The sequence below is a fragment of the Peromyscus californicus genome, unplaced genomic scaffold (genome assembly GCF_007827085.1).
Source record: "Peromyscus californicus insignis strain IS unplaced genomic scaffold, ASM782708v3 Scaffold_17__1_contigs__length_78620276, whole genome shotgun sequence".
Taxonomy (NCBI): Eukaryota; Metazoa; Chordata; class Mammalia; order Rodentia; family Cricetidae; genus Peromyscus; species Peromyscus californicus.
Window position 1 is genome coordinate 21,521,101 of NW_026294469.1, and position 25,446 is coordinate 21,546,546.

General features: G+C 48.3%; 1 protein-coding gene across 2 annotated transcripts in view; it reads left to right on the forward strand.

Annotated features, from left to right (window-relative positions):
* Positions 1 to 14,304: 14,304 nt before the first annotated feature.
* Positions 14,305 to 25,446, forward strand: part of Lims2 (LIM zinc finger domain containing 2) — a 37,223-nt gene continuing 26,081 nt past the window's right edge. Inside the window, exon 1 of one of the 2 annotated variants that reach the window (XM_052741778.1) lies at positions 14,305 to 14,458. Coding sequence is in view for 1 of the 2 variants with exons in the window: in XM_052741772.1 (XP_052597732.1) it covers positions 22,212 to 22,222 (11 nt within the window). In the remaining variant the exon portion in view is untranslated. Of the gene's footprint in view, positions 14,459 to 21,920; positions 22,223 to 25,446 lie in introns of those variants that run through there. The other variant, XM_052741772.1, reaches the window with a different exon arrangement.

Sequence of the window (25,446 nt, forward strand, 5' to 3'; positions counted from 1 at the left end):
GCATCTTCAGAGCCTTTTTACATATAGAATCATTTCTGCAAATAAAGATACTTGATTTCTCTATCATCTCCTACACCCACCTTTATTGCTCCACCTAAGATTTTATATACTATATTGAACAGGAGGTGAGAGAGTGAACATTCTTGTCTTGCTCCTGATTTTAGTGGAAATGCTCTGAGTTTTCCTCTGTTTAGCCAGATGTTGGCTGAGGAAGTGCTGTGTATTGCCTTTATTATGTAGAGATATGTCACAGACCCTCCAGGACTTTCATCATGAAGTGATGTTAGATTTTTGTCAACATTTTTTCTACATGTTCTAAGATGACTTTTCTGCATCTCATAAGATAATCATATACTTTCTATCTTTTAGTCTTGTTTATGTGGTAGATTACACTTTTATTGACTTACATATATTAAACCATCCCTGCATCTCTGGGATGAAACTGATTTGATCATGGTGGTAATCTTTTTGATTTTTCTTGAATTTGGTTACAAGCATTTTATTGAGATTTTTTTTTTTTGCATCCATGTTCATCAGAAATATTGGCCTGTAATTTTCTTTCCTTTGTTGTGTCGTTGGCTCTTTGTCTGGTTTTGGTATCAGGCTAATAATGGCTTTGTAAAGGGAATTTGGAAGTATTCCTTCCTTTTGTACCTTACACATAATTAAAGGAGAATTGGTCCAATTCTTTGAGAGTCCAGTAGAATTCTGCATTGAATCCATCTGGCCCTAAGCTGTTTTAGTTGTGAGTTTTGTTTTTTTTAACTTTTTATTGATTCTCTGTGAATCATGCACCCCATCCCACTCATTTCCTAGTCCTTCCAGATCTGCCCTCTGCCCCTGCAACCTCCCCCCCTCCCCCCCAAAGCAAGCAAGCAAGCAAACAAATCTCACTGTGGAAGCTGCAGTATGTCATGGTGTGCCTTACAGTACACCCTTTGCCTAAACAGCTTTACTTACAAATGTCCATTGCAATGAGTCGTTGGATTGGCTGGAGGCCTCTGGCTTCTGTTACACTATCAGTCCTGCATCCTCACCAGAACTCCTCTCAGATATCCTGTTGTTGCTGTGTCATGGAGATCCTGCCCCTTCCCATGATTCAGCAGGTCATAGATGGGGTGGATGTTGGGGCAGGTCAACTCAAAGCCCTGGATCTGGGCCTGGGTGGTAGCCTGCTGTCCTGCACCTGCACCACCAGGGCCAGCTCTCCTGCTGTGCCCAGGCTAGGTGTGTGGCTGGTTCTCCTGAGCTGATGCAATTGGGGCTAGCTCTCACTCACCCATGCCACCAGGACCAGCTCTCCCAGGGAGATTTTTTTAAAAAAGGGATATTATTTTACGTGTATGGGTGTTTCGCCTGCACGTATGTCTGTGCACTGCCTGGATGCAGTGCCCGTGGAGGCCAGAAGAGGGCACTGGATCCCCTGGCACTGGAGTTACAGATGGTTGTGAACCACTGTGTGGGCGCTGGGAATCAAACTGAGACCCTGGAAGTGCAGCCAGTGTCCTTAACTGTTGAACCATCTCTCCAGTCCCTAGTTGGGAGATTTTCAATGACTGGTTCTATCCCGTTGAATGACATGGGTCTATTTAAATTATCCCATCTTGACTTAGCTTTGGTAGATAATATGTATCTAGAAATTAATCCTTTCCTTTTAGACTTTTGATATTGTAGCACGAATTGTGAGAAAGCCTTATTAATAAAAACAAGAAACCGTGTCTCGAAAAACCAAAAAAAATAAATAAATAAAATAAAAAAATAAAAACAAACCTGGAGCCAGGTATTGGGGTTAAAGCTTGAAGATCAGAGAAGCAGAACAAGCCACAGCTTCCTCACCTCGCCAGTTCCTCAGCTGAGCCTGTTTCCTCAGACTGGAAGCCTCTGAGTCCTCATCCAGAATGAATCTCAGCTAAACTACTGCTCAAAAGCTAAAAGCGTAAAAGCCTCTAGTTCCTGGTCCTCAGGCCTTATATACCTTTCTGCTTCCAGTCATCACTTCCTGGGATTAAAGGCATGTGCCACCATGCCTGGCTGTTTCCAGTGTGGCTTTGAACTCCGGATGGATCTCTGCCTCCAGAATGCTAGGATTAAAGGTGTGTGTACCACCATTTTCTGGCCTCTATGTCTATCTAGCAGCTGTTCTGTTCTCTGACCCCAGATAAGTTTATTAAGGTGCACAATATATTGGGGGACACAATATCACCACATGACATTGATGGAATGTAGTTATTTTTAAAAGGAAATCCTTATGATTTCCTGAATATTTTCAGTGTTTGTTGTGATGGCTCTAATTTTATTAATTTAGATCCCATCTTTCTTTTAGCTAATTAGACTAAAGGTTGTGAATCTTGTTAATCCTCCAGAAAACCTTCTGTGATGGCTAATCTTGATGGTCAACCTGACACATCTGGAATCAACTAAATTTAAGCTGGGAACACCTGTGTGCGATTGTGTTGATTGGATGTTTGAGGTGGGAAGACCCACCCTAAACCTGGGCCACATCTTCTGGTGGCATCCTACTTGAAAGGATGTGGAAGAAGGAAGCTTTTGCTTTTTGCCTTCTGGCCCTTACTCTCACTGGCTAGTTCATCTATCCTGTTGCCGAAGCATTCCTTTGCTGGTGTTAGAACCCACTTCTTCAGAATTCCATCACCCTGAAGACCAGCTGAGATACCCGGTCTTGTGGACTGAACAACTACTGGATTCTTGGACTTTCCATTAGGAGACAGCCGTTGGACTAGTCAGACCACAGCCTGCAATCCATTCCAATAAATCATGTGTGTGTGTGTGTGTGTGTGTGTGTGTGTGTGTGTGTGTGTGTGTGCAAGAGAGACAGAGACAGACAGAGACACAGAGAGAGAAACTCTGACTAATCTAGTCCCCAACTTAAATCTTGCTCTGTTCAGTGGCACAGTGGTCTTTCCTGGAGAAGGGTCAGCCCATACAGATGAAGAATTCTTAGCTGTGTCTGAGGAGACTTACTTTGTTTGGAACAGAGGGTGGAAAGTTCCATTCCTAAAAGTGTTAGTGATAATGAAAGACTTTCTTCTTCTTGTTGTTGTTTATAAGAGATTAAAGGGAGCCGAGAAGATGACTCAGTTGGTAAAATGTTTGCTTTGTAAGCTTGAGGACCTGAGTTCAATACCCAGGGACAGTAAGCCCAGTGTGGTGGCTTGTTTTTAACACCAGTACTGAGGCAGGGACAGGTAGAGGCTGAGGTTGGCCAGCCAGCCAGCTTGTACTGCTAGGCAAGAGCCAGGGCAGTGAAAAACATGTCTCAAAACAAACAAACAAGAAAAGAAAAAAAAATTGGTGGACAGTGTCTGAGGGGCAATATCTGAGATTGTTCTCTGACCCTCACACACATGAATGCACACATGCACGCACGCACGCACACACACACGCATGTGTGTGAGCACATACACCAAGAGAGAACTTGGCGGCTCCATGACAGCAGCGAGAAAAATGGCAAGGCACTCAGCAATGTAACAGATCTAGAAGATTCTAGAAAGAACCCCCCTAGGAGGCAGAAATCTGTGCGTAAAGCTGGGCTTCCCGGACACAGGAGCAATCACAAGATGTGGACAGTGTTGGGATCCGTTTTCAGTACATCAGGGTTCTCGGGAGGAACAGAAGGGACAGAATGCATGTATAAAGGAAGGATTTATTAGATTGGATTCCATGATGTTGTCTAGGTAGTCAACAGTACCTGCTTCATAGTAGAGAGGCAGGGAACTGGGTAGTTGCTGAGTCCAGAGACTGGGTGTCTCACCCTGAAGACGCTGGCTCTGACGTTAGTGAAGGAATTGGTGGCAGCAACAGAGGCCACCTTGTCTTGAGGCAGGCAAAAGCAGACTTGACTTCTTCTGGGGTCTTTTATCAGGGCTGCCACCAGGGGGCGCCACCCACATGTAGGGCGGACCTCCCTGCTCAAATAACCTGATCAAGAAAAGTCCCTCACCAGTGTCCAACTTCTTGTCTTTTAGTTGATTTCTGATTCAGTTGACAAATCGACCTCATGTCAACTTGACACATGATCATTTCTCCTTATATCATGCGTTATTTCCAAAGGCAACATATAATAAGGTCATAATTCTGCCTAACATGATACAGTGGTCTCATGTACAGCCTCAAACACATTCCTTCTTCCAAACAGGTGGTAAACTCCCTTGGGAGTGCTTAGTCTTTCAATGTCCCGTAACTTAAGATTGGGAATACAGATCTGCAGCACTTAACCACTGATATTATTCAGTCAGTCTTATATTACATTATAAACAAACAGGAAAGAAAACACAAATATCTGCTTAACGTATGTGTTTATACATCACATGCATATCTTCACAAACGTTGTCTGAACAGAATAGGACTGTGCTGGCTAGTGTTTTTAAACTTGACACACAAGCTAAAGTCATAGAGAAGACGGAACCTCAACTGAGAAGATGTCCCTACAAAATTGGCCAGTGGGCAAGCCTGGGGGGCATTTTCTTAAATAATAATTGATGCGGGTGGGCCCAGCTCACTTAGGCAGTGCCTCCCCTGTGCAGGTGATTGCGCGTGGTATAGAAAGCAAGCCATGAGGAACAGGCCAAGAAGCAGCATTCCTCATGGCCTTCACATCAGTTCCTGTCTCCAAGTTCCCGCCTTGAGTTCCTCCCCTGACTTCCCTGGATGATGGACTGCAAACTACAGGATAAAATAAACCCTTTCCTCCACAAGTTGCTTTTGGTCATGGTGTTTTTATCCCAGCAACAGGAACTCAAACTAAGACATGGACAGACATGCTCATGACAGTTACAGCCCTCATTACCGTAACTGATGCTGTGTGCGGCCTTACCTACCCTGTTCCACTAGGCATTCTGCATCTCACCGACCCTCAGCAGGCATCTCAGCAGATTTTAGTTCATTGCACGGAGGGGTGACCAGCACCTTCGTTCCTGAGGGGCCATTTGCCATCCAGTCTGGATTGGGTTACTGGGTTAGCTATCCTCATTGACATAGTAACACCAAGAGGCATGCTCTTTCTTACTCCATCGTGGAGAGAGAAGCATCCTCGTTCTTCCTGGAGGTCTGAATCAGTCAGCTGTCCTGTTGCTCCTTAGCCCATTGATCCGAGGGCATCGGGAGCCCAAGCGGCCAGGAAGAGGGGGAATCTTAGCTTCCAGTTTAATGGAACATTTGTTGTGCTTCCTGGCAGAAGCACTCGCTCCTGGAACCAAAACTTATAGCATGCAGAGCACAAAGTCATGGGAACAGGAAGGACAAATTTTGCTAGTGGATCACTAAAGTGATGGTCAGAGTGGAACCATTCTCATTTCTTTTGGTTCCTGGACCCATGCGTCTTGTCTATATGAAAATCAGTACCATCTGTTGGATGCTGATTCTAAAGGTATACAGCCTTTTTGAGGACCCTGCCCCAGCCATCTTGCCACATAATTATTGCTGTTTATCAAGTCAGATTTCTTCAGGATAGATAGCAGGGAACGTGGTAAAACCAGTGAATTCCATGAGCATGGGCCCACTGCTGGACTTCTGTGGCCTTAGTGCTGTGTGCAATATATAATAAGCATGGTGGTTTGGGCTGAAGTATTACATTCAGGGAAGACAGATTCATAGCCAGAATACGTATTTATTTCAAGTAAGGGCAAAGCGATACCATTCCAGGATGGGGCAAATGTGGTCTGCTTACCATCAGATCACTGGCTGGTCACCCTAGAGAATGGTCTGTAACTGGAGTGCTGGTGTTCATCTGGGGGTCACTGACTTTATGGGACCAAGAATTGAATTCTAGGAAAGAGAATACTGAGACAGCCAAAGTGAAAGCTGCAGTTCTGCTGAAGCAAGCAAACGGCTCCCTTTGGCATGGGAGGGTTCCAGAGCTGGGAGTTGGCTGACAGGACTTGGGACTGGGTATTTTATAGGGCGCCTGTGTATCTTGATCCTCCCCTGTTGTATATTGATCCTGTTAAGGCACCTGCTGCAGAGAGCATGGCCGTGGGCTGAGGCACTCAGCAATTAGGATATCCACATGAGATTTGTCTTTTGAATTTGCTCAGGTTATTCAGGCAAACATTCCTTATAATACCATATGTAAAATATAATACTTTAAAATATAAATATATATAATGTCTTATATACCTAATATGAAAGTTAAATGGACATCACACCCAGCGGGGACAGTTTTTTTTTTTTTTTTTATGCAGTAAATGCCGCTACAGGGTTCTGCTGGGTAATCTTCTCCAGTGAGGACACTTCGGAAGCGTGCAGACCCAACCCATATCCGCTGAGAAGTCCTTCAGCTGTGGCAGGCTGGAGGGATGGCACTGGGAGTGGTCCAGGAAGTCCTTGAGAATGTTGGCCAGCCGCTCATGCTGGCAAGTGGGTGTGTGTGAGCCCAGCAATGGTGGGAATTCAATGGTCACTGAAGCCAGGGCCACCACACACAGGCCAATCTCAAGTCCTCTCACTGGTGGGTATCAGCACAGTCTAGAGAAGCCGTTGTCCTGGGAGCATGGCATTGGGATCCTTGAGACCATTCCCAAAGTTCCCATGTTTGTATCATTTTACTGGGCGGTAGCTTTGCCCTATCAGGGTTCACAACTTGGGGCTGGTTCACCAACCTATTAGTGCGACCTTGGGGTTACTTCATTAGTATATCGAGGCCTGTCTTAGGCTTGGCTGTATCAGAGCTGCATATGGCCAGTCCATTAACACATCAGAGCTTGCTGATGGCAAACTCCTACCTTATAGGCATCATGATTCTAAGTTGCACAAAATGGTTTTTAAGTTTCATAAAGTATTTCACTTATGTTTCTACTATCTCCCTCAGGCCTTCCTACTGTCTCTCTTCTTGAAATGGCTTCTGGGAAAAGAAGCTGCTGCCTTACGGAGTCCATTCTTGCTTTCCCTGTCTACCTACACCCTTCTGTCTGTCCCCAGTGCCAAACAGAGGGTTCACTGTTGATCTGTGCTGCTGGCAGATCTGCCGTTCAGCAGTAGCTAGATCCAGGCCGGCCTTGTGAGTGGAAGTTCATGTTGTTGGGCACATGCATAGCCTCCACCTCTGCCACCATAACCACTTTGTTCATGAACCCACTGGGCAGTAACACGGAAGGCCTGAGAAAGAAGCTGTGGTGGTTTGACTGAGAATGGCCCTGGTAAGCTCATATGTTTGAATGCTTGGTCTCCAGTTGATGGAACTGTTTGATAAGGATTAGGAGATGTGCCCTTGTTGGAGGAGGTATGTTCGGGGGTTCAAACACCCCCACCACTCAAGTTAGCTCTCCTTGCATCCTGCTTGGGGATCAGATCTAAGATCTGAACTACTGCTCCAGCACCATGCCTGCCTGCTGCCTTGTTCCCACCACGGTGGTCGTGGACTCACCCTCTGGAACTGTAAGCGAACCCCCAACTAAATTCCTTCTTTTGTAAGTTGCCTTGGCCATGGCGTTTTGTCACGGTAACAGAAAAGCGACTAGGAAGCTGACTCTTCACAGAACAGGTCATCCTATCTACTTGATCACAGATCCTCTGTAGAAGTCACCTTTCGCTGAACATAAGTATCCTCACATCCTTTGTCAGTTTGGAGAGATCCATCTAAAAACTTCTTCCCCAAATGTCTTTATTACCAATTTTCCAGCCATGTTCTTCAAGTCCCTTTGGCTCCAGCCTGTGAATGAGAGCGTTTCTGAGAAGAGGCTGTGTCTGTGAGAAAACAAACAAACAAACAACTAAAAAAACAAACACCACAAAAAATCTCCTGGAAGGCGTTGTGTCTGCAGAGGCTGATGGACCAGTTGGATTCCAGTACTGTGGAGAGACTGGAATTTTCTAGGTTCAGAGGCTAATTGCTTCATCTTGGACTCATGTTAGCCTTCTTGGACAGCCATTCCTTGCCTCACTGTGTATCTGAACTACACCATGTGATAATAAACGAAACCCTCTAAGAATCTGTTAACTTAGCGGCACACTGGCCTCCACTAACCCAAGAGCTAAGAATTCATCAGATGGCATCTTGGGCCTAGAGCTGGCCCCATCTGTTTGTGCCCATCCGTCTGGTGTACCCACCAATGTATTTTAAAGCTGATTCTCTTTGTTCTGTAAAACTATAAAACAAACAAGCAAACAAACAAAAACCCGTGAAACTGCTTCCACGCTGGAACATGGAGTGTGGTGTAACACGAAACTGTGTTCTCAGGCCACGGTCACTCAAAATGGCGCCAGAATAAACTATCTCTTGTTCTCTTTAGGATGCCCGCTGTAGTTTTTACGTCAACAAGCCCGTTAATCAACTATCACATTTCTTCTACATCAAGACTATTTCCTTAACCGAAGCAACCCCACCAGAATGTGAGAGTTCAAGCGCTTCTGTCTCTTCAGCGCTCTCCCCCCACACGGGTTAGAGGTCCCACTCTTTTCCAACCAGTGGCCTCAGTTTAACTGCCGACCCTCCAGGGCTGGGCTTCAGCTTTGTTTTAGGTCAGTCAATTGTATAGTGAGGGTTTCAGTTTGATTTTTTTTTTTTTTTTTTTTGGCAACTTGAGTGCTATGGCTGCTGGAGTTGGGAAGATCCTTTTCCAGGGTACACTTAGACACCCTTAGTTAGGGCCAGTTAATTTTTATCCCTAACAGGGTTAGCTCTCTCAGTTTTTTTTTCTTTTGGTTTTTCCGAGGCAGGGTTTCTCCGTGTAGTTTTGGTGCCTGCCTGTCCTGGATCTCGCTCTGTAGACCAGGTTGACCTTGAACTCACAGAGATCCACGTGGCTCTGTCTCCCAAGTGCTGGGATTAAAGGCGTGCGCCACCACCGCCCAACTTTTTTTTTTAAAGATTTATTTATCATGTACACAGTATTCTGCTTGCATATATGCCTGCAAGCCAGAAGAGGGCACCAGATCTCATTATATGTAGTTGTGACTCACCACATGGGTGCTGGGAATTGAACTCAAGACCTCTGGAAGAGCAACCAGTGCTCTTAACCTCTGAGCCATCTCTCCAGCCCACTCTCTCACTCTTATGACCACAGGGCCAGCTTTCCCACCTGCCCCAGGCGTTGATGGGTGTGTGTGGGGAGAGGGCAACTCTCCCCGACTCATGCCATCACAAGACAAATGGTTAATGGGGATAGCTCTCCTATGCTCACAGTTTCGGGCCTGGCTCACCCATACCTGTGCCAACAAGATTGGCTCTATTGTGCTGTCCTGGTGAGGTGCAGGCCCTGTTCTCCCGAGTGTTGCAGCTGGTGGGGGTCAAGGATAGCTCTCCCACTCTTATGACCACAGGGCCAGCTCTCCCACCTGCGTCAGGCATTGATGAGCAGGGGGGAGGGCATCATTCCACACAAGACAGGTATGGGTGAGCCAGTCCCTAAGTTGTAAGCATGGGAGAGCTGTCCCCATTTCACATCTGGTGGACCAACCCTACATCTGCCCAGGCCCAGACCCAAGGATATGGCTTGGCCTGCCCCATCGTCCACCCCATCTATGATCTGCTGGAGCATGTGAGGGGACCTGACCTGAGACCCAGAGCTGCAGGATCTCCACAACACAGGACAGCAGCAGGATATGCAGGAGGCGTCCTAGCAAGGCCCATCATCCAGAGGGTAGTAGAAACCAGAGGCCTCGAACCAGACCAATGACTCTGCACTGAACACTTGCATTAAAGATACGTGGACAAAGGGGTTCATGACATGACTCACCGTGCCACCGGCAGCTTCCATGACGACATTTTAAGGTTTTTCCCTTATTTTTTTCTCTTAAATTTTGTTTTATTTGGGGGGTGTGCAGGGGTGGAGGGTGGATGCGAAGGAACGGGGAAATGAATGGGATCAAGACAGATGACGTAAAAGACACATCGAATCAATAAACAAAAATTAAATTTTTATCCCTGAACTTATTCTTTCCCCTTTATACTTTATCCAGAGACGCTGGAAGTAACTCGTCAGCGTCAGTGTTTTCTTTACTTCCAAAACCTTTATATGCAGTCACCAAATTCTTCGCTCTCCACAAGAGTGAACAGGAGTACCAAATACATTTGTCAAGGGCACTGGCTTCTCTTCCAGAGAACTCAGGTCCAGTTCCCAGCACCCACATGGCAGCTAACAACTGTCTGTAACTCCAGTTCCAAGGGATCTAACATGCTCACACAGACATACATGTTGTCAAAACACCAATGCACATGAAATAAAAACAAACAAAAGATTTAAAAAGGAATAGAACCAGCAGAAGGATTTAAGGTACACCTTAAATGGGGTATTGTTAAATTAGCGTACATGGTGGATCTGGGGAGCCCAACAATGGCTGTTGAACAGAGAGACCAAGAGTCCAGCAAGTTGCTCAGTCCCCAAGCAGGGGCAACAGCAGTCCCAATCTTGTGCTGAAGACCTGGAGGAGGTTTCCTGGGAGCTGCTGGTCTCCAGTCTACACCAAAGCCCAAGGAAGTTGTTCTTGTATCAGTGAAGAAATTTATCACCGCAGGGTAGATGAGCTTATAGGAGGGTCGGGGCAAGCGGGCAAAACCAGAGTTTCCTTCTGCCATGCCCTATTACCTGGGACTGTCACCAGAAGGTGCCACCCACATGTAGGGTGGGCCTCCCCGCCTCAAATAATCTGATCAAGAGAAATCCCTCACAGGAGTGTCCAGCAGCTTTCCTTTTAGTTGACTCCAGATTTAGTCAAGTTGATAGCCAAGATTAACCATAATACCCAGAGACCCACAATCTCTGACCAAACATCCCCTGAACAATAAGCTACTCCAAAGCCAAAGATCTTTAAGGAAACCAGACTTTAAAACAAGTCACACGTATCCCTAGGGGGCTGGAAGACCATGTGCGTGTGGAAGGCAACATTCTGAGAAGTGATCAAAATAAGGAAGTCTGGTATTTGGCAGTGGTTGAACGTAAGGAAAACAACAAAACAGAACAAAACAACCACGGTAGCAGCAGTTGAGCTACACAGGTGTATCAGTAGCACAGGGTAAAAAACAAAAACAATTAAAAAAAATCCTCGTACACCATACACACAACAAAACACAAACAACAACAAAAACCCTTCCTTTGGGGGCTCAGGAGATGGCTTGGGTCAGTAGAATGCTTACCTTGTAATCATGAAGACCCAAGTTTGATCCCCAATACCCATGAGAGAAAAAACAAAAAAAAGCTGGTTATGGCGATGTGCACCTCTAACCCTGGTACCAAAGGGACAGAGACAGGCAGACCCCTGGGACTTGCTGGCCAGTCAGTCTAGAGTACTGGGTGTGATCCAGGCCAGCGAGAGACTCTTCCTCAAAACAAAACCAAAAACAGCAACAGTAACAAAAATAGAGGTAGACGGCTTCTGAGGAACAAGAGCAGAGGTTGTCCTCTGCCCACCACACGTGCACACACACAAAACTGCACAAACTGTACAAGAGGTCTTACGTACAACTTTTGACCAATAAATAGCTTAAACTGACTTTGAGTAAACTCTCTGCAGCCAGGCTAAAAGATGAACTCAACATGGGCTTCAGAGGCCGTCCCCTTTAGAAGAAACAACCTTCATAAAATGAGTTAATCAAATCACTAACCAAATAAATAAATGACAAAGCCAATCCCTGCCACCTGTTGTCATGGAGATCGGGTTTTTAGAGTTGTTAGGGTAGCTAAAATGTCCCGCTGGGCAATGATGGTTCACTCCTGACATTTCGGCATCAGAGAGGCTGAAACAGTAGGTTACTTGAGATTGTGGCCAACCTGAGATAAACTGTCAATCTCAGGTCAGCCTGGGCTAGAGCGAGAGCTTGTCTCAAACTCCAATTTTCACCTATAGCTCTAGCACAGAGAGTTAGACACTTCTGAGCTCCAAAGGCTCCTACACGGTGCATATATATATATATATATATATATACATATATATATATATATATATATACACACTCAGACACACGCAAACACATAACATAAAAAATAAAGCAGCAAATACAAATTGCCTTTAAAAGGACCTAGACGTCGTGACTTACTAAAGTCTTCCCCCCACACACAAACTCAGTTCAGGAGTGGAAGTGTTGTCGAGAATGACATTTGAATTCCTTTGAAACCCCAGTGTGTGTGGTGTGCACCGTAAACATAAGTGACCAGCACAGGGACAGGAAACTTTCCAAAATGTTTAAAACAGCTTGCTTTGGACAAATATTTACTGGGTAGCTTTTCTGAATGGAGTCCTGTTCTTGGTCTAGAGAGTGGAGCCAGCAAGAGGATAGGAAGCTTGCGAGCCGGCCCACAACTTATTTATAACTCGCTGGCCGGTTGTTTCAAACGGCATGGCCACACAGCAGCACCTCTCTCTCTTGGTAATTATCCTGAGCTTGCCTCATCTCTACCCAGCCCTTTGCTGGGTTCTGCACTGTATGACCGTGAAGAGTCTCACTCTGAAGGGGTGTAAGATTCAAATGAAAACCACCATCCAGGGCCTGGGGCCGTGGCTCAGCTTGTAGAGCGCCTGCCTCATACGCCCAAAGCCCTGGGTGATCCTCAGCACTGTGTAAACATGGCACACCCCTGTAATCTTAACACTCAAGAGGTGAAGGGAGGAGCATGAGAAGTTCAAGGTCATCCTTGACTATTTAGGGAGTTGGAGGCCAGCTGGGGATACACAAGACACCATCTCAAAACACCCCCGCCCCAAATTCCATCAAGTGATTGTGCTCATAAATGCTGGATATAGAAATTGTATGCATAGCGTGATGAAAAGAGGACATGGCTGCTCCTAGGTATGGTTGAGAAGGGTTTTACTGTAGATATGAGGGAAGGCATGGCCAGAGGCATCTGGAAGAGTTCAGACTGAAGCAGGCCAGCAGAATAGACTGGCCCGTGAGAGGAGAGACAGGGAGAGTGAGAGCAGAGAAGGGAGACGTGAAGAAGAACCAAGAGGCCAAGAGCCAAGAGAGCTCATGGGAACCAACAGCCGAATGGTTGAGTTATATCGGAATCGGGAGCTGGGGGCTGGGAAGCAAAGCTCGGGGGCTGCCGAGGTTTCAGGCAGGGGATGTGGGTGAGAAGTGCTGAGGAGGCAGGACTCTGTAACAGGTACTCACTGAGAGCCAGCTGATTTGAGACATTAATAGGCAACTTAGCCATTTATCCCGGGTTTCTCTGAGACCTAACACAGTGCATGTGACTCCTGGAATCTCTTCCCAGGAGATCCTGGGAATTGGATCTGACAGCACCATGTGAAAGGGTCTGTAGGATCAGGGAAACCAAGATCAGAACCAAGAGGGTGACAAACGTCTATCTTTGCCACGAAGAGACTGTGACATTGCAAACAGGAAACTATCGAGTAAGCTGGTATAGTGTGGCGCAGCTGGTAGAGTGCCTGCCCACCATGAATCATGCCTAGGTGCCATCGCCAGGCATGGCAGTGCACAGCCATAATCTCAACACTAAGGAGACGGAGGCAGGAGAAAGTCAGGGTCATCTTTGGCTACATAGTGAGTTCAAGGCCAGCCTGAGCTAAAGGAGACTCTGTTCCAAATAAACAAAACCAAAGGGGCTGAAGAGGTGGCTCAGTGATTAAGAGCAATTGCTGCTGTTGCAGGGGACCTGAGTTCAGTTCCCTGCACCCACATGGTGTTTCACAACCATCTGTCACTCCAGTTCTGGAGAACCTGGTGCCTGTTCTGGCATCCAAGGACACCAGACACACACACATAGTGCACATATGTGCAAGCAGGCAAAGCACTCATACACATAAAAATAAAAATAAATGTTTAAAACAAAAACCAGTAAACAACACAAGCCAGTGAACACCAAGTCCAGAGGTGACTTTTCTTCATCCTATCCATGCACATTTTCCAGTGCAGTAAGAGTTTCATAGCAGAAAACTGTAAAAGAAAATAATTAAGATAAAATAGATGGTCCAGAGACTTTCCTCCTTTCAAGGCAAGCAATACTTAGCAGGAGGCATCTTGGTTTAAAAAAAAAAATAGGATTTAGCAACCTTGGTAAATGAGGTTGAGGGCATATGTTCATCTCCCTAGGCACCATGGGTTCTGTTTTCTTGGCCATCCGCCCTGTGAACATTGACCTTACCAAGGGCTCATGACCTCTTTACCCCAAGAAGAATTCCCTTTGCCAGCCCCTCTGAAATCCGAGGGCGGCTCTTACTACTTTTGTCCTGCCATCCTGGATCTCCAGGGAGGCAGGCTTTTCCTTCCTAAACTTCTCCTGTCCTGGCTTGTCCTTAGCTGACCCCAAAGTGCTTCCGGCCACACCTTCTAGGCTTGGACCTCAGGCCAAGTCTCCTGCCTAGGCAGAGGTGAGACGAGAGCGCCTGGGAACCACAGCAGTGGAACACTTTGGTTACTGTCCAGTCTTTCTCCAAGTGGCTGTGCCAAACAGGCTAGGCAGCTGCTACTGCCCCCAGAGGAGCTGCTGGCAGCTATCAGGGAAGGAGGTTCCCAGGGAGACAGAGCATCGTCTCAGCCACCAAGGTAAAGAAATGAACCTGTGATGTGGGAGTGTTAGACTTGGGAGGGTCCTTCTATTAGCCAGCTCTGGTCTTCTGCCCCAACCCCGAGTCTTCCTGCAACACTTTATATCCTAAGTGCTTGTGTTCACGCTGCTGGGGGGGGGGGGGGGGGCGGCGGAGGGAACGGCCCCGGGGCCTCCTGCCCTCTTAGGGCTGGTCAGTGTGGTAGATCACCTTGACTGTACACTGAGTCTCCTCTGGAGACACATTGGGTTTAGGGCATGGTAGGGTTGGCTGCTGACCATGTTGGGAAAGTGTTTGGGGAAGCTCTTATGGAAGGGTTGCCCATCAGCATTGGTTGTCACAATGGGAAAGAAGCAGCAAAATGTGTCTTGGTTTGTAGGTGACCTGGTCTAAGAGACAGTGAGTGGCTGTGGCCCTGCAGGGGGAAACTCTTGTCTGTGTGCTCAGCAGGCTCTGGTTTTAGCCCTTTGTGCTGGAGATGGAGCCCGGGGCCTTGTGTATGCTGGACAAATGCTTTGCCACTCAGCCACTTGCCCAGCCCCAAAGTGGCTTCCGGTTGGGTGACCAAGGTTGGGACGGTCTGAGATGCAGAGACGTGGGACTCCTGACTATCCAGGGCCATTTGTAACTGTGGTTGTCGGATGGATCTCTCCCAGGTCAGACACACAGGTGGAATGGTGTTTTCCTCCTCAGAGTTTTGGGAACCTGTGAGGCTCCTTGGTCCAGCTTTAGCCTAAGACCAGAGAACAACGAGACTCTAAAGAAGCAAGGAGGATTGGGGACATGGCTCAGTGGATAAAGTTCTTGCCTTGCAAGCAGGAGGGCCTAAGTTTCATCCCCAGGACTTGTGAAAAGCCGAGGCACAGTGTAATTCCAGTGTTAAGGAAGCAGGGAAAGCAAGACCCTTGGGTCTAAAAAAAGAAAAAGAAAAATTAAAAAAAAGTCAGATGGTTCCAGAGCTTGTCCTCTGGGCCTCCACATGTATGGGTATGTACACACACACACACACACACACACACACACACACACACATACACACGAGGGAGCAAGGAAGAGTGATAGGAAACAAATTCAAACAAAGGACAATGATATGTATAAAAATGTCATAATTAAACTTATTTCATGTGGTAACTAAAATGGTAAAGAAAAAAATATCTATTCTGCTTGGCATGAACATCTATCTACCAGTTGTATTAAGCTTCATCCAACATGTATCTCAGAGATATGAACTGAACTGACAAAAATTCTATAACAAAACTGTATCAATTCCCCTTTAAGAATATGGTGAATTTCCCCGAGTCTACTTTATAAGTACATCAACCTCACTAAACTAACCTCCTTGGGCTACGGAGAGAGCTTGCTGGGCCTGCAAGTCTGAGGTTCTGAGTTTGATCCTAAAACTCTTGTTTTGTTATATTTTAGACAACAACAGCACCCCCCCCCTCCAAAAAAAAAAGAAACCTGTAGTGACACATAGCTTGTAATCTCAGAGCTAGGGAGGCAGAGGCAGGCAGATCCCTGGGACTCACTGGCCAGCCAGTCTAGCCTACTTGTTGTTGAGTTCGAGAGCAGTGAGAGACCCTGTCTCAAACAATAAGATGGAGAATGATTAAGACACCCAGCTATGACTACTGCCTCGATATGTACAAGCATCATCAGTAAATACACATGGTATTGTGTGACAGATTCCCTGGAAAGATGCAACACATAACGGCTGGTCACCCAAGGAAGGGAACTCATGATAGACCAAAGTAACAACTAGACCAATGTCTACCTTGCTGGACCAATGACTTTTATTGGGTTAGAAATGGCTGAGGTGATTTACACAGAGTTGGGACGACTCAAGAGTAGATGCATCACCCCAAAGCCCACCCCAGCTGCAGCCCTAGAGCTATCTGGGAAGCCTGCAGGCAGCTGACCATCCAAGAATTCTCTTCCCTGGGAGGGAGCTAGGAGAATCTTCCAAGTTTTTGTTCTCCCGGACATGTGACATTCTTGTTTACCTCCTGAGGCTCATGAGCTACTCCCTCCTGGAGCAAGTGCGTCAATTTGGAGACTACCAGACAACATTATGTCATGCACAAACCTACCCTTTGGCTTTCAGCAGTTAATATTTGACTGCAAAACTATTCCTAGGACGAAGACCTGAGCAGGGCCTTCTATAAACAACCCAACTAAAACTGGACTCATTTAGGAGAGATAAAGAGATCAGGGGCGTTTTCAGTCCTTCAACCAGGAGGTGTCTCATGTTCTTCTAGAAGAGTTGAAATGGGACATCTGCAAAGCACCCCTCAGCCCCACCTCAAACCATGAGAAACTAAATCAAAGCAAAGCAAATCACTGGAGGGCCATGTTGAAAATCCATCGATTTATTTCCCAAGTCAGTTGTCAGCTTAAACAGCTGGAACAGGACTGAATGATGATGAGGCCACTTGAAAGCGTGCCAACACTTTCTGGTTTTTTTGGGGGGGTGGCGGGGACAGAGTCTTACTATGTAACCTTAGCTCACCTAGAACTTACTGTGTAGACTACTGTTGTAGAAAGAAACAAATAAAGAAATGTAATAGATCTCAAAGGAATAAAAGACAAGGTTTATTCTGGGATATATGAGTGACCATGCCTCAGCCATACAGATTTAGGTTATTCCACCGTGGCTCAGAGTTCTACCCACTGATGTCCTGAGAGGGAAATATAAAGGGAGTGTTAGTACCATGGGCCAGCCACCCAGGTGTCTAGATTCGTCCCAGAGGCAACAAAGAACTGAATGTCCATGGACAGAGAAAGTAAAGACTCAGGAGTAAAAATGGACTTATATTGAAGCAGAAAGCATTTGGTCAGGAAGGGTGGGGTCTCCAGAGCCACGTGGTCTCTGAGCCTTAGAGACTCCCTAGACCATTTCTCCCTTTAAGCCCCCTCCCCACATTTCATTTCCTCAGTCCCAACAGAAAATACCCTCAAGCAGATAGTATTATTTGACTGAAATAGTCAGAAAAACATGAGATGTTATCCAGTGGATGGCTTTGGTTTGGCAGGTGTTTCAGGTTAATGGATGTTGGTTAAGCACTTTCCAGTGTTACACGAGATTGTCCTTCCCAGGTAGGAATGTTATTTCCTCCCCGCTACCTCTATCCTCACTGCCTACCCCCTTTCTGACTCCTCACAGAAGCCAGTCATAGCCTAGAGGGAGGGGAGAGCTTAGGTAGACCAGCCATCAGGAAGCTGGTACATTCCCTGTGGCTGCCTATAACTACACTCCACACCCTCCTGTCTGCTGGGGAGGGCACGCTGCTGGGGAGGGCACGTGGCCTCCTCTACAGGGCCACATAGTGGTTATGTGGACCAGTTACTTGTTTCATTGTAGAGACAAAATGTCTGTCAAGCAAATTTATTAGGCTCAGAGTCCCAATAAATACAGTCTATCATGGCAGGACAGGCCTGGCGGCATCAGCAGCAGGTGGCTGCTGGTCACATTTGATCCACATTCAGGAAGCAGATGAAAGCTTATACTCAGCCACCTTACTATTATTTTTTTGACTATAAAAAGTTACTGCATTCATTTATTTGTGTGTATGTGTGTATTAGTCAGAGTTCTCTGGAAGGGCGGGACAGAATAAATCTATATTAAGAGGATTTTTACTGGAGTGGCTTATAGACTGTTGTTCGCCTGGTCCAACAACGGCTGTCTTCTGACAGAAAGGCCGAGAATCCAGTAGTTGTTCAGTCCATGAGGCTGAATGTCTCAGCTGGTCTTCAGGCTGTGCTGGAGTCCTGAAGAAGTAGGTCCTAAAGCCAGCAAAGGAATGCCTCAGCAGGGGGTGGGAGGGGGTGGGGTGGGGGGCTGATGAACTTGCCATCCAGAGTGAGGGCAAACAAGGAAAATAAATGCAGGCTTCCTTCTCACGTGTCTTTTTATGTATTCTGTCACCTAAAGGTGTGGCCCAGATTTAGGGTGGGTCTTCAGATCTTTAGCAATAAATCCAGATTAAGGGTGAGCCTTCCCACCTCACATGATCTAGTCAAGAAGATTCTCCAGAGTAGAGTCCAGAGACTTAGGTTTTAGTCGATTCCATGGCCAAGTTGACAACCACCGTTAGCCATCACAGTGTGTGCATGTGTTTGGGTGTGCACAGGCCGTGACTCCCTTGTGGAGGTCGGGTCAACCGGTGGGAGCTAGTTCTTCTGCCACGTGGACTCTGGGGACAAAACTCAGCTTGTCGGGTGCCTTTCACCCGCTGACACTGTCATGCTGGTCATCGTTTTCTCCTTCTAACTGGGTCTGGAAACTCATCCATGGAATGGTGCATTCAGAGTCTCCTCCCTCAGTTAACCCAAGTTAGATAACCCCAGATATGCCCAGAGACTGTTTTGCATGGTTATTCTAAAGTCTTATCCCATTGACAAGATTAATCATCATACTTTGGAAGGGCTGCAAGACCCTCATTCTCCTCTTCACGTGGGACTTGGTTTTGGCTCTAGATAGGGGCTGGAGGAAGTCATCTGAGGCACTTGCAGACCTTCAGATCTCTCCTCATCCTCATCTTATTGGTCTGGCATGGTGGCTAGAAGAAGCCCCACACCCTGCTTCATCCATGAGTTCTTGACTGTCCCTGAAGAGCGCGGGGCTCAGGCCTGGAGGGAAGACATGCTTGCTGAGGGTTAATCAGGGCATCTGCTGTCTTCTCTGAGGCTCATCTGCTCTAAGCTCCAGCTCTGCCTCTGGCGACCTTCTGTACCTCCATTTCCTTCTGGGGCAAACTGTGTGTCACTCTATGTCCTGTCCTTGACCTCAGACTTCTCAGAGTCCACCTGCAGCTCCCCCACCCAAGGTCACAGCACTCAGTACGCGATTCAAGTCTCTGTCTAGTGTTCCTCCATCTCGCCAACTTCAGCTCAAACACAAGGCCAAGGTGACACCATCCCCACCCACCCCGTGACCTCACAGATCTGTGTGTTTCTCCTCTTCCTGAAAAGGGCAGTTATAACACCCCTCTGGCCTCCCGGGCTCAGCCTCTCTCTAGGGTGCCTGTTCCTCTTCTTCTATGATAGGGCTGTGTGTGGAGTCCCCACTTCCGTGGACCTGCGTTCACCAGTCCCAGATCCCTCCCTGTCCTTGGAGATGGGGGCCACTGTACCCAAGCTCTTAGAGCTCTTCTGCTGACTTCCATAGCACCCCTGAATTGCTTTCTTTGTATGTGTTTGTGTGGATGCAGGTGCGTGTGTGTGCATGCACGTGTGGGGGCCAGAGTGTCAGCTTTAGCTGTTGTTCCTAAGGTGCTGTCTGCCTTGGTATTTCAAAGACAACATCTCTCACTGGCCAGGAACTCATCAAATAGGCTAGGTTGACTAGCCACCAAGCTTCCCCTGTGTTCAGATTACAAACTCATGTGCCACCACATCTGGCTTGTTTGTTTGTTTGCTTTTAAAGTGGGTTCTGGCCTCACAATTACGAGGTAAGAACTTTACTGACCCAGCTGTCTCCTCAGCCACTCCTTCTTAGCAGGCCTGCCTTATTCATCCCGGACCTCTTCTGCTCCTTCCTTTCTCATGGAAGGTTCTCTGCTCACACCGACATCCTCAGGGACCCACTGAACTCTAAGGTTGAACTTGTACCTGAATCAAGCTTCCCACATCTGCAATAGAGTTCTAAGTTCATCCCCTGCTTCCTCCTGCTTCCCAACACAAACCACATCCCCACAGCCTAGACTTGTCCAGCTGTTACATCCCACCACTGTCCAGGAAGCCACCTCCCCTCCCACACTTACCCCTTCCATGTAAGCACACAAGTGCCCCACTGGCACCCGTCATGCCTAGCAAGGACCACGCCCACATCCATATCCCCAGCAAATTCTAACAGTTGCAGAAGACACAGTGCCTGACCCCTTTGCCTCCTGGCTCAAGGCAGCACACATTCCTTGCAGAATGTGCCCAGTAGCCACTAATCAGAATGCTCTAGTGTCCACTGTGTCCCCATGGTAGGGGCTGGTCTTGTTTGGATGCTCTGCGTCTCTAGAGGGGCTGAGCAATGTCCTTCGAGTAGCAGGCGAACAAATGATCCCAGATCCATAGGCAGATCCCCGCATGCCCACAATCACAAAGTCATACAATGTCCCTGTGTGAGTGTGTGTGGTGTATGAGCAAGCTAAGTGGGAGGTGGTGGGCAGGTGAAGGCATAGAGGCCAGAGGAAGACTTTGAGTGTCCTACTGAGTCATCCTCCACTGTCTTCCATTGATACAGGCTCTCTCATGGAGCCCAGAGCTCCGGTGGCAGCCAGTGAACCCCAGTGGTTCTCCTGCCTCTGCCCTCAACAGCACTGGGGTTGCAGGCACAACGGACTCCAACTTCTTACGTGGTGGGGATTTGAACCCCGGTCCTCATGTTTGTTCCAGGAACCATCTTCCCAGCCCCTGCCTTTGACTTGTCATTCTCCTGAGACCTCTACGCTTGGTTAAACAACTCAGCAGGCAATTTCTGCTCAGCCTCGCATGCCTGTTCCTCTGTGTTGACGATTGTGGAGACATTTCTCCTGACATGGGCAGAGGAACCTCGGAATCTTTCACACTTGGTATTTAACCAACCCTCAAATTACAGCTTGACAGAAAGGGCCAAGACACGTGCCAAAAAGTAATAATAATAACAACAACAACTGTAGACCCTGCTCTTCGATGATGTCGAGAGAACAGGCTTCTCTCAGCAGATGAGAAAATGATTTCCTAAATGCTTTCATATCATCAGATCATTTTAGGGCGGATGATAGTCCTTGATTCATCAGCAGTGTTTCACTATAGCCGGGAGTCTTGGTTTGATTTTAGTAAGAAATACTGTTTGGCTAGCTTAGTGGGTGGAGTGCTGACTTAGTATGCACCAAGCCCTGGGTTCCATCCTCAGCGTTGTGTAAGCTGAGTGTTTCTGTAATCCCAGCAGAGGGAGGCAGTGGGAGGAGGACCCGGAGCTCAGGTCGTTCTTGGCTACATAAAAGGGAGTTTGAGGACAGCACGGATTGCACGGAACCTTGTCAAAAACAAACAAACAAATAAACAAATAAACTGCGTTTCTCAGGAAAGCACCGGTGTCGGGTCTTAAGGGCAATTAAGCTCCCCATGCAAGAAAGATGCCCTGGACCTTGCCCTCTCGATAGGGGACTGCACAGATTAGTGCAGTCCCTTAGTGCCCCGGGAGGCAGTTGGTGCCTAGAAGTGTCTCGGAGACCTAAGTCCGACTGTTTTTCCTGCCTGGGGCAGCAGTGGGAACTCCAAGGAAGTGCGCGCTGGCGCGCACGGACTCTCTCGGTTTTACTTTCCTACCACATCCCTTAAAAGTGTCTCGGGATGTGGGTGGCGGAAGGCATGGGTGGGGGAGGGCAGATGAGGTGGGAGGGAGGGTGAATGGGGGTGGGGTGGGGTGCGAACTTGTGCATGTTTATTATAACTTCATTCCCTTTAAAAGGAAAAGTATGCCCGGAATCCGGGAGGTGGCAACGGAGTCCGGGTTGGCGAGGACGTGACCGACCCACTCAAGTTGGGTGTCTCTAGTGTCAGTCTCTAGTGGTTCCAGGGTTGACGCTAGCACCGGCATCCCCCTGTGCCCCTTGAGACTGTCCCCTGCACCCCTCATCCCGGCTGCCGGCTGGGCGGAGCCGCCCTGGCGGATTGGGTGTGTTCCTCCCTCAGCCTGACCGTGACCGTGAGTCCTCTGTCGGGGACACAGCCAGTGGACTGCGGATCGGTGCAAGGCTGCTGGGCGAGTGGCCACCATGACGGGAAGGTAACAGATGCTTAGGTTACGGGTGGAGAGTGACATGGGCCGGGACGGATGCGGGACTGCGGGGTCGTGGCGGGAAGTCTGGCGTCCCCTCTGCTCCCAGGCTGCAACCCCTCTGGGACTGAGAGTCGGGCAGGGGGTCCTACTCTCTTCCTCGAGGGTGTGTGTGGGCAAGGGCAGGTGTAGTTCTACCACCAGTGATCCCCTTGGGGTGACCCAGACCAGGGACTTGTCCAAGGTCAAGAGCGAAACCTTAAAATGGGGCTGAGGGCCATGGACTTTCCTGGCAACCCTCTGTGTGATCCTGGGTGATAGTGTCACTGGGTGATAGCCTGCCATTGCCTCCTCTGTGAAACAGGGCGGTAAACGGTGTGTAGGACCTGTGGGGGAACTGCCTCTAAACCCTAAGTGTAGAGGCTCCGGGAGGGGCAGGGAGTATCCCTCCAGTCGGCCCCTGGGCAAGGCTCTGAGGTCCCTTCCTACCACTTCACAGATGAGGTAATTCAGGTTCCAGAGCTTCGGGAGGTGGGTCACATGTCCACAAGAGTCCTGCCAGGGCTGGCTTCTGCAGTTACTTCTGGAATATGGCTGGGTACAAGTGTGTGGTTCAAAGCTGGGCTGGAAAGACAGAGCTAAGAGCTGACAGGGGTGCTTTTTCTGCTCGCTGCCTCTGCGACACTGGGGCTCCTGGGGAGCCTTTCCCTTTTGCAACCTTTGGTAAAGGGTCCTGGGAGTCAGGGCAACACCCAGTAGTGTGGGCTCGTGGCCTGAAGATCCCTTGAGGCACAGGACAGTCTTCTGCCTCAGGGACACACTGCTGCTGACCGCTGAAGCTGTGGCTGGGAGTCCTAGGGTAGCCCCGGATTCGGAAACACTGTGTATCCTGTCACGGAGTGAAACCAGTCCTGCCCTCCTGCTTCCCAATGCTTCCTCCTCCCCAGCCTCAGCTCTGGGTCCTCCCCCCAGCGTGAAGACTGTTGCTTTATGTGGTGCAGCACAAGGACCTGTCCCACCCCAGGAAGGTAGTAAAGATCTTCCCACAGACTGCTGTGGTCACTTCTGTGTGCCCCTCAGCTTGTCCCCAAACCCCCCGGTTTCCTGGCAGAAATCCTTACCATTTTCTTTCCTCTCCATGCTCAGCCCTCGGCTTTGAAAGAAAAGCAGGCATAGAGCCAGGCACCCAACTATATCTTAAGCTGGAAGTGGGATCCCGAGTAGAGACATGAGGCACCTGTTAAGCCTGGATTCCTCAGCCCTCTCTGGATTGGTCGGTCGTGGGCAGCCAGCAAGAAGAAAACCTTCAGGAAGGTTTTTGGTGGTGGGAACAGAGATCAGGAGATCTGCTGGCCATGGGGTCACAGGGAACAGCGAGCTCCTTTCTGCTCTGGGTACTATTGCTCATCCTAGAGAACAGAGAAACCCCTAGATGCGGGGATCTCAACAGCACAGGAAATGTTCACAGTGCTGCTCTTCAGTGGTGCCTTCTTTGAACATTTTGGTGGCTCTCTTCAGTTCTTGCCTCCAAGCATTTCCCTGTTGGTGTGTTTTAAGTCGCCGGAGATGACACTGTGTCCACCACAGTTCCAGGCTTGGCTTTCTTCCCTTGTACACACAGAGATCCTAGCCAGGCTTGTCTGGGAGGAACACACATCTGACTCAGACTTTGGAGTGGGTAAGTCTCTTCTTGTCCTAAGAACTGTGGGGGTTCCTTAGCTCCATGTCACGTGCTCTGTGTCCATTGCCTCAGTGAGGTGGGGCAGGTCTTCATGCTTGGATCCTGGAACCCCCACCAGTCTTTGGAGCCAGACTGCAAGGATACCCCTTGTCGGCTCACACCCCTCGGGACCCTCCTTGTCACCTCTCCCCTGGGCAGTGGCAGGCAAGAGCAGAAGGAGGGCTGTGGGGAGCCACCAAAGGAGACCTGGAGTAGCATCCTTTGTGAATGCACCTGTTGGTGCTGTGCAGAGAGGGCTATCAGGAGACTGGGAAGCCAACCTGGAGGCCAGTAGCCAGGGAGGCTGAGGGGATGGAATTGGGAGGCAGGGTCAGGGCTTCCTGGAGGTGGAGTGGACAGGATGTTATTGGAGCTGTTAGAGCGAGGGCCTCGTCTCTGTCAGCCACCTCCTCAATGGGCCAATTAAATAGACAAGTAATAATGAAAGACAGAGGAAGGAAAATTATTCAGTGTGGTCACACTGGGAAGGGAAGCAGGGGTCCTGTCAATGCCTACGTTGTCTCCCACCCCAATCCATCTTCAGAGTCCTGACATGAAGTTCAGGTTTAAAAGAAGGCAAGAGGAATGCATGGATAAGAGGTCCTGGTCAGGGTGTGGTGCTGCCCACCACTGACCTGTCACAGTCTCAGCTCCAGTCAGAACTGTGTGACATCTCTTCCTGGGAACAAGCCCCTCTTCTGGCTCACCCCAGGCTTCAGCATCTTTCCTCCCCATGATGACAGTTCTGGAGCAACTCTGATTTCTTGGGGATCATTGTTTCCATAGTCAGACAGCCAAGCCAGGTGTGGTGGTGCACACCTTTAATCCCAGAACTTGGGAGGCAGAGGCAGGGGCATCTCTGTGGGTTCGAGGCCAGCCTGGTCTACCGAGCTAGTTCTAGGACAGCCAGGGCTATTACACAGAAAAACCCTGCCTCAAAAAAAAAAAAAAAAAAAAAAAAAAGTCTGATAGCCAAAGGGAGAGACACAAATGTCTCTTGAGCACATCTTCATCTCAGTGACGAGAACAGGTCACTAATGGCCTGCTCTGAGATGCACAGTAAGGAGCATTGGTGAAGGCCTGTTTTTCAGCAGATGTGAGAGGAAGAAAGCGTGCTCTAGATGGGGACCAGTCTGAGGGGAGAACTGGAGAGGCCCAGGAAAGGGCTGGGCTAGGGAAAGAGGGCTGGAGCCCTGTGTATTGCTGAGGAAGAGAAGGCACCATGGTGTGAGAAGGACCCAACCAGCGGGTGGTGTCATGGCCTGGGGACTTCAACACCAGGTTCTGTGGTAGTCACAGCTGTGCTTCCCTGTTAGAATCTCTAAGCAAGCTCTCAAGGAAAGCCCAAGACCAAGCAAGTGATTTCTCTGGCTAAAATGATCATTTCTGAAGTGTGACGTACTGCTCTTCAAAGAACTGAAAGTAGTATTAGTGAAGGATGTGTTCCTGTAAAGTCCTAAACTTCTGTCTAAACCATTCTTTCAGATGCTTTTAGAGATCTCCGAGACATGCC